Raw genomic sequence first — 9,732 nt, forward strand, 5'->3', positions numbered from 1 at the left:
TAAAAATTTTTTCAGATATATTAGTGAAAGGAGGAAGATAAAAAATGGAATTGCTAGGCTAAAAGATGCTGGGAACAAATATGTGGAGAGTGATGAGGAGAAAGCAAATGTGCTAAACAAATACTTCTGTTCTGTGTTCACAGAAGAAAATCCTGGAGAAGGACCGAGATTGTCCGGCAAAGTTACACGAGAAAATGGAGTAGATTCTGCGCCGTTCACGGAGGAGGGTGTTTATGAGCAACTTGAAAAACTGAAGGTGGACAAAGCGATGGGACCAGACGGGATCCATCCCAGGATACTAAGGGAACTCAGAGAGGTTCTGGCGAGTCTTATTAAAGACTTGTTCAACAAATCTCTGGAGACGGGAGTGATTCCTGGGGATTGGAGGAGAGCGGATGTGGTCCCTATTCATAAAAGTGGTCACAGGGATGAAGCAGGAAACTACAGGCCGGTGAGCCTCACTTCAGTTGTTGGAAAAATAATGGAAGTGTTGCTGAAAGAAAGGATAGTGTATTTCCTTGAATCTAATGGGTTACAGGATCCGAGGCAACATGGCTTTACAAAAGGTAAATCGTGCCAAACGAACCTGATTGAATTTTTTGATTGGGTGACCAGAGAGCTGGATCGAGGACATATGCTAGATGTAATTTATTTGGATTTCAGCAAAGCCTTTGATACAGTTCCTCATAGGAGGCTGTTGAACAAACTTGAAGGGCTAAAGTTAGGACCCAAAGTGGTGAACTGGGTCAGAAACTGGCTGTCGGACAGACGCCAGAGGGTGGTGGTTAATGGAAGTCGCTCGAAGGAAGGAAAGGTGACTAGTGGAGTCCCTCAGGGTTCGGTGCTGGGGCCAATCCTGTTCAATATGTATGTAAGTGACATTGCTGAAGGGTTAGAAGGAAAAGTGTGCCTTTTTGCAGATGATACCAAGATTTGTAACAGAGTAGACACCGAAGAGGGAGTGGAAAATATGAAAAAGGATCTGCAAAAGTTAGAGGAATGGTCTAATGCCTGGCAACTAAAATTCAATGCAAAGAAATGCAGAGTAATGCATTTGGGGATTAATAATAGGAAGGAACCGTATATGCTGGGAGGAGAGAAGCTGATATGCACGGACGGGGAGAGGGACCTCGGGGTGATAGTGTCCGAAGATCTAAAGGCGAAAAAACAGTGTGACAAGGCAGTGGCTGCTGCCAGAAGGATTCTGGGCTGTATAAAGAGAGGCGTAGTCAGTAGAAGAAAGAAGGTGTTGATGCCCCTGTACAGGTCATTGGTGAGGCCCCACTTGGAGTATTGTGTTCAGTTTTGGAGACCGTATCTGGCGAAAGACGTAAGAAGACTTGAGGCGGTCCAGAGGAGGGCGACGAAAATGATAGGAGGCTTGCACCAGAAGACATATGAGGAGAGACTGGAAGCCCTGAATATGTATACCCTAGAGGAAAGGAGAGACAGGGGAGATATGATTCAGACGTTCAAATACTTAAAGGGTATTAACGTAGAACAAAATCTTTTCCAGAGAAAGGAAAATGGTAAAACCAGAGGACATAATTTGAGGTTGAGGGGTGGTAGATTCAGGGGCAATGTTAGGAAATTCTACTTTACGGAGAGGGTGGTGGATGCCTGGAATGCGCTCCCGGGAGAGGTGGTGGAGAGTAAAACTGTGACTGAGTTCAAAGAAGCGTGGGATGAACACAGAAGATTTAGAATCAGAAAATAATATTAAAGATTGAACTAGGCCAGTTACTGGGCAGACTTGTACGGTCTGTGTCTGTGTATGGCCGTTTGGAGGAGGATGGGCAGGGGAGGGCTTCAATGGCTGGGAGGGTGTAGATGGGCTGGAGTAAGTCTTAACAGAGATTTCGGCAGTTGGAACCCAAGCACAGTACCGGGTAAAGCTTTGGATTCTCGCCCAGAAATAGCTAAGAAGAAAAAAAAAAAAAAAAAAAAAAAAATTTTAAATTGAATCAGGTTGGGCAGACTGGATGGACCATTCGGGTCTTTATCTGCCGTCATCTACTATGTTACTATGTAGCTGAATTTGTTAATAAAAAGCCAAAACATGGTCTTAGGGATATTTGGAGCATTGAGATTAAGCACCAGATTACTGCATCTCAATGGCCACGACTTTGGTCTTGGAGGTTAAGATGTACAGTGTCAGCATCTATGAGACAAACATGGTTTTTTCTTTTGCATAAAGCTTTTTGGACCCCTGTTCGCTTACAAAAATTAGATAGCTCTAGGTCTAATAGATGTTGGCACTGTCATCTTGAGGCTGGGACATTAGATCATCTATTATTCTATTGCCCATTCATATCATTATTCTGGAATTCAATTTGGCCTCAAATAAATAGGATGATGGAAAATCCAGTAGCCTTGACTTATGATACTATCTTATTCGGCACAGCAATGAGAGCAGCAATGAGAGCAAAGAGTCAAATTTCTTCAAACAATAACAAACTTTTATTTATATTGACTGGGGTAGCAGTACAACAAATTACATATAACTGGAAAAATTATGATAGGTTAAATAACTTCTGGTGGAATTCCGTATGCCATATATATAAAATGGAGCGTGCATTAGCAACACAGAGAGGTTATTTTGGCAAGTTTCAGAAGATCTGGGGACCATTAGCAGATTTCTGTAATGAATGAAATCATTTTCCCATAATAAAAATATTTTTATTAAGAAGGGAGGAGGGTGGGTTTCATTTTATTTAATTTATCTCATAAAATATTTGTCATTATTTTTATTATAATTGTTATGTGTATTGGGAGGGGAGGGAAAAGAAGGGTTTAAATTTTAACAATTATTATACATATTAGGTAATACAGATATTTTAGGTATTATTGTTTATAAATACAGAATAATATATTGTATTTACAGTGATACATGAAAGGAATTCAAGTGTATGTTTTATGTGATCTTTTAAAATTTCTATGTTACACTTGTTGATATATGAAAATGAATAAAAAATTTAAAACCAATTGTTCTTTTAGAAGGTAATTTTAAAGGTATTTCCACAGGTATAACAGTGTTCTACATGCAGGTGGCCCTTTTTTATTTCAATAGCCCACAGATATACATATGCATTTATCTGACTTGGGCAAAAGAATTCCCAGGAGCTGAACTGATGTGCGTACAGTTTAAAATATACGTGAATGCATACAAGATGTATTTTATTAGGATTTATTCACTGCCTTTTTAAAAAAATTCACCCAAGGTAATATACAGCAAGAATAAGCACACGTAGGGACAATCGGTTCACAGGCTTAGTCCTTTTAATTTCTCTCTCTCCAGATGTTTGGTTCCCCTTTAGAAGTCTGATTGAGCCATGATCAGGACACAGACTGCAGAAGTCTAGACAGCAGGGGCTTTGTTTCCCCATTACTGGAGTTGCCTCTAAGCAATGCTAAGGTTGTTTGGCTCCATTCTCTTTCCATACAGGCTTCCTTTGTGTTTATCTCACACATTTTTTAATTCTGTTACCATTTTCATCCCCACCACTATCCACGGGAGGGCATTCAAGGTATTTACTGCCCACTCTGTGAAAAAGAACTTTCTGATGTTATTCCAGAATCAGCCTCCCCCCCACCTTAATTCATTATCATTTTCCCTCCTACCGCCTTCCTGTCTCTGGAAAAGATTTGTTTATATATTAATATTTCAAATATTTGGCTATATCATATCACTCTTCTCATGACACAAACCTCTTACCATTTTCATTGCTTTTCTCTGAAATGCTTCAAGCTTTTTTTACATCCTTAGCAAGATATTGCCTCCAAAACTGAACACAATACTCCAAGTGGGGCCTCATCAATGACTTGTACAGGAGCATCAACACCTCCTTTCTTCTGCTGGTTATACCCCTCTCTAAGCAGTCTAATATCCTTCTGGCCATGGTCTGGCCTTGTAACAGCATTTTACTACCTTGAGGTCCTCAGACACAATCACTCCAAAATCTCTCGACTCCTATTTCAGTACATCTCCTTTGATCTCTGCACCCTAGGTGCATCACTTTGCACATCTTTGCATAAAATTTTAACTGCCAGACCTTTTTACCATTCGTCTGATTTTTGGAGATATCTTATGGTTTCTACTCTCTTCAGTGTCCACTCTGTTGGCAGTCTTCATGTCATCCACAAAAAGGCACACTTTTCCTTCTAACCCTTCAGCAATGCTGATGACCCCCAACAGTTTGTATGTCCTATTCAAACCTCCTTTTGTTGGTGTATGAATGAGTTCTGTCCTATCTAATAAGTAACATTCTTTTCTGTCTCTAGATGTTGTTTACCATTGTAAACTTCCTAGACCTGTGTCCCAGATTAGATGGTACAGCAAATTTTGAATAAACATACACATGAATAAAATTTCTACAGCTAGACTAAGCTCTTAAGGGTTATCACATACAACACTGGAACTATTAAGAATAGTGGAAATCTATGTCTTTTGCAGAGCAAAAATCCCAGCAAAATTAATTCTGTAGTAGTATGACATGTGGAAAGTACAAAAGTGTGTGAACACAGAATAGTGCTTACCTTGCTGAGATAGTACTGAGAGAGCATGGCAGCATTGATAGCCCATTCCATTGTATCATAGCCACTGTACTGAAGCTGGCGCTGAAGGGTGGTATGACAATATTGAGCTGCCTTCTCATTCATTTCCAAGTGCTGGTAAACTTGGGCTAAGTAGTACAGGGTATGTGTATAGACACCCTCAAATCTGAAACAGTAGAGAGTTATTAGAAGGTAATTCCTATTCTATAACAGGAAAATATAAATTATGCTTTCTCCTGCAAGCGAACCTCATTCAAAGAATGATCAAATGATTCTCCAAAGATAATGAATGAAAGCTATAATGTATAAGGACAGATTTTGGCCCATCCATCTGATAATTTAGAGGCTGATATACTAAGGCTTTTCACTTTATGCTATATGTATCTACAAAAAAAAGCCTAGGGGACTTTTACTAAAGCTTACTGTGCGCTAACAGAATTAGTGCATGCTAAATGCTTAATGTCCTATTTTATACCATGTGGGCCATGTGGTTTTAATGCACTAAGCTTTAGTAAAAGAGCCCCTGTGACAGAGGGTATGAAACCCTGTCACTTCCCCTGCTTGACACTGCTTCTCAGACTCAGAATAAGCTTCAGGAAAGCCCGGCACTCCCCCTCATGCCTAAATTGTCTCACAACCACAGCTGCACTGAGAAAGAGTTTCCCTCGGGGATGGGGGAGGGGAGAAAAGTAGGAAACCATGAAGTGACTCAGGGGAACTTAAAAGGCCAAGCCACACCCAGGAGGAGACATTTGCTAGAGGTAACCTAGGAGCTGGAGAAGCTGGTTGGAAGGGCCTGACACTGACAGAGGTAAGACTCTACTGCATGTAAAAATCTGCCTTTATTCTAGTGCCAGCTAAGACCTGGGACCAAATGCTGCCCATTTCCTGCACTTAGAATAAAGACCGTTTGGGGCGTGTCAAGCCCTACAGAGAACGGGATTGTGTTTGGGAAAAGACTGGGGAAAAGCCTAACTGTTTTCTTTGAAGAACCCAAACTTATAGGAGCCTGTGAAGAAACAGGCTCTGCACTACTGTCTAATTAAATAATTTTATCATGAATGCCCACAGTGTGGTCTGTCTGTCCGTCTGTGCAACCCTTCTCCTGAGCACGCTGCCCAACTGTCACAGCCCCTTAGTGAATAAGGTTCTTTCGTTTCTCAAAGTTCCAGTAAAATAGCCCAGACTTTCAGCCTAGCAAATGGAGAAAGAATATATTTTCTAAACAGTAGAGATTTTACATGATATTATGTATGTTAACCTGTAACCCATTCTAAGCTCTTTGGGGAAAACGAGATAGAAAATTAGTTAAATAAATAAATAAAAATGTTGATCTAATAAGACAGAGGTTTCTTGGGTTTGTTTGTTTTTAATATGCTTTTCCAAATATTGTAGACTTGCAATGAACTATTGTTATGTGAACATTGGGACAATTTTGCTTTTCTGCAATTGATGGCAGCTGTCGCATTACTTGGCTAAGTTGGATCAATGTAGTCTTTCTGCAGGAATAGGTGCTAAGGTGTAAGATGACTAGGTGGCCAGGCTACAAAATTTGTAAAAGAGTAGCTATCCATGCTGCTGCTCGATGTTCTTGCAGAATGTGCCCTAACCACTTCAGAAAAGGCTTAATTCTGAACTAAATTTGTTTCACTATCCAATATGAGTATGTAAAGAAGCAAGGAAGACTTCAAAAGTGAAAGTTCACCTAGTGAAGTAAGGAAGAAGTAGGGAATTACTGGCCGGTAAGTCTGACTTCTGTGGTAAGCAAATATTAATAGAAACACTTTTAAAACAGAGAATGGTCAAGTTTCTGGAATCCTGTGGATTACAGGACCAGAGGCAACATGGATTCACTAGAGGTAGGTCTTGTCAGACAAATCTGATCAATTTCTTTGACTGGGTGACCAGAGAATTGGATAGAGGATGTGCACAAGATGTGGTGTATTTAGATTTTAGCAAAGCCATTGACAGTGTTCCACACAGGCTTGTAATAAATAAACTGAGTACCCTTGGGATGGTCCCAAAGTGACGGACTGGGTCAAGAACTGGTTGAATGGAAGGCAACAGAGGGTATTGATCAATGGAGATCGCTCTGAGGAAAGATATACTACCAGTGGTGTCCCTCAAAGTTCTGTTCTTGGGACTGTTCTTTTTAATATTTTTATAAATGATATTGCTGAAGGGTTCTCAGGTAAAATTTGCCTCTTTGCGGAAGATACCAAAATCTGCAATAGAGTAGACACGCTGGATGGTGTGAATAACATGAAGAAAGACCTGGCGAAGCTTGAAGAATGGTCTGAAATTTGGCAGCTAAAATTTAATTCTAAGAAATGCAAGGTCATGCATTTGGGCTGCAAAAACCCGAGAGAACGGTACAGTTTAGGGAGTGAAGAACTTATTGCACGACAGAAGAACGGTACTTGGGTGTGATTGTATGTGATGATCTTAAGGTGGAACAACAGGTTGAAAAGATGACGGCAAAAGCTAGAAGGATGCTAGGTTGCATAGGGAGAGGTATGGCCAATAGGAAAAAGGAGGTATTGATGCCCCTGTATAATTCTTTGGTGGGACCTCATTTAGAATATTGTGTACAATTCTGGAGGCCACACCTTCAAAAATATATAAAAAGGATGGAGTTGGTCCAGAGGAAGGCTACTAAAATGGTGTGGTCTTCATCATAAGGCGTGTGGGGGCAGACTTAAAGATCTCAATTTGTATACTTTAGAGGAAAGGTGGGAGAGAGGAAATATGATAGAGACATTTAAATAACTACATAATGTAATTGCGCATGAGTCGAGTCTCTCATTTGAAAGGAAACTGCAATGAGGTGATAGGCTCCGGAGTAATCTAAGGAAATACTGTTTTACAGAAAGGGTGGTAGATATGTGAAACAGTCTCCCAGAAGAGGTGGTGGAAACAGAGACTGTGTCTGAATTAAAGAGGGCCTGGGATAGGTACATGAGATCTCTCAGAGAGAGAAAGAGGTAATGGTTACTGCAGATGGGCAGACTAGATGGGCCATTTGGCCTTTATCTGCCGTCATGTTTCTATGAATTCAAGAAAGTGTGGGACAAGCACATGAGATCTCTCAGGGAGAGGAGGAGATAATGGATGCTGTGGATGAGCAGATTGGATGGGCCATTTAGCTTCTATTTGGCATCATATTTATATTTCTATATCTTTAACATCAATTGTTTGGTATTAATTGCCAATTATTGGTGCTGATTAGCTTTTTAAATGATTAAGTTGTGTAAATAAATCAGCTGTGCACATTAATTTGTGCATGCAACCTATAGCGCCATATACAGAATTTGGTGGTATCTTCAGTTTATATAAACTGCTTATATATCTGAGAAATCAGTTCTCTGGACTCTTTTTTTTTTTTTTTGCCATAGTCTCTCAAATTGTGTGAGCTCTGTTGCGTACCCTTTTTTAGATGCAATGTCTAATCTATAGGTAAAAGTAGTAGTCCATCTTCTTTAAACAAAAGTTTTCGTATTATTTATCCCTTTTGCCCCAAACGTTGATCCAAGGAGCAAAGTTCCCTTCTCCTGCCATTGCCTATAAATCCCATACATCAGTCCTGGTATTAATTCTGAGTTAAATCAAGTTGGTAGAAATCTTGTCTTCCCTCCTAACAGTCTTTCCAAAATTCTCAACTACATTTTTACTACCTAGTTTTAAAATGGGCTTTCAGTCTTGGCAGTTTATGTATGAATACCATCCAAGTTAATCCATCTAACCTCATACCATGTATACGTGAATATAAACTGAGGTAACCTTTTTCCCCCCCCCAAAAATGAGGAAAAAAGGTTAATTCAAATATAAACTGAGATTAGAAATTTGGGTATGCAAGTGTCATCTGTCAGGGATCATGCCATAAATAATCTGGTGCTGTTTCGAGTCCAATAAATTGAAGGAGAGTCGACAAATATCTTCCTATTTGGGGGCCACGACACCAACCAGTTTCTGGACTTCTATCCCCACCAGAACACCTTGCCTCAGCCACACATGCAGGAAACAGAATAAACCCTCTTCAAATATAAGACCACAAATTAAAAGTACTATTGTACATAAACTAAACTCTAATATGCCAGACTGCACACAGTACACCACAAGAGAAACAGGAAGAAATGCATTTACCTACCTTTATTATCTCTGGCAATTTGATTTTTCTGACTCTCTTAAAGACCCCCTAAACTCTAATTTTACCCCAGCAAAATCATACTACCTCACTGTATGTGCTCGCCCACTTCACTTGCATGCACCCAATCCCAAACATACAAGACCTTGTCTTCCCATTACATATACCTTCACCAAAAGTGTCTTAAAATTGTCTTTTGCACTGAATATATTTGCCCTATGCAACGGAAGTATTCTATCTCTAGCTGCTATACTTATATTGCCTTATAGTTCGCCTTGCTGAGTTTATCCCCCTTAACATGTATTCAGTCCTACACTCAGTACATAGGAATTATCTGTTACCGTTCATCCTTTCAATCGGTTGTTCTGCATATCTGCTATGTGTGAATGTGTAACTTTGTTGCTATCCTTCCACTATGTTATGTAAAATTGTAACCCGTTCTGGACTCTTCTGGGAGGATGGGCTAGAAAATTGACTAACTAACTAACTAACTAAAATCAATTATATCAACAAGTTAGAGCTGCATTTTTTTTAAAGATTCAAGAAGCAGTTAAATGCTATAGAAAAGAAGCTGTGCCACTGACTGATGCTTATCATGAAGCTTGACTCACCTCCTGGACCTCTCCTGATCTGTCAGCTTCTCCTCTTCTACCGTAAAATATTCATTAAGATCAAAAGGTGGTTTCCCAACCTGCAGTAAGACAAGTAACATGACGTAAGGTTTCATTCTTATGTTTAGGGAAAATTTCATAAAAGGGTATCTAAATTGAAAAAGCTAACTGGTTAGCATAGGATTACTGTCCGAGTTCTTAACAGCAAGCAGCAATGCTTTTTAATGGCCACAAGCCAATGGCAATATTTTGATGTATGTTAGGGTTTGGCCAGTTTTGGCCTTAAATGATATTCGTCATTTATGCAACGTGTATGTCATATGTAATTTGATTTTATATGTAAAATATGTACTGTAATTTGTTATAGTGATTTATACGACAAATGTAAATGTTTTATTTTGTATGTTAATATGTAATTCGTCC

General features: G+C 39.5%; 1 protein-coding gene across 1 annotated transcript in view; it reads right to left on the reverse strand.

Moving 5' to 3' along the window:
* KIFBP (kinesin family binding protein) overlaps positions 1-9,410 on the reverse strand; it is a 28,397-nt gene extending 18,987 nt beyond the window's left edge. The window contains exons 1-2 of the mRNA XM_033942948.1: positions 9,310-9,410; positions 4,537-4,720 (exon numbers count right to left, since the gene is read on the reverse strand). Of these exons, the coding sequence (XP_033798839.1) occupies positions 4,537-4,720; positions 9,310-9,410 (285 nt within the window). The remainder of the gene's footprint in view (positions 1-4,536; positions 4,721-9,309) is intronic.
* Positions 9,411-9,732: the final 322 nt, after the last annotated feature.

Source organism: Geotrypetes seraphini, chromosome 4, assembly GCF_902459505.1.
Source record: "Geotrypetes seraphini chromosome 4, aGeoSer1.1, whole genome shotgun sequence".
In the NCBI taxonomy this organism is placed as follows: domain Eukaryota; kingdom Metazoa; phylum Chordata; class Amphibia; order Gymnophiona; family Dermophiidae; genus Geotrypetes; species Geotrypetes seraphini.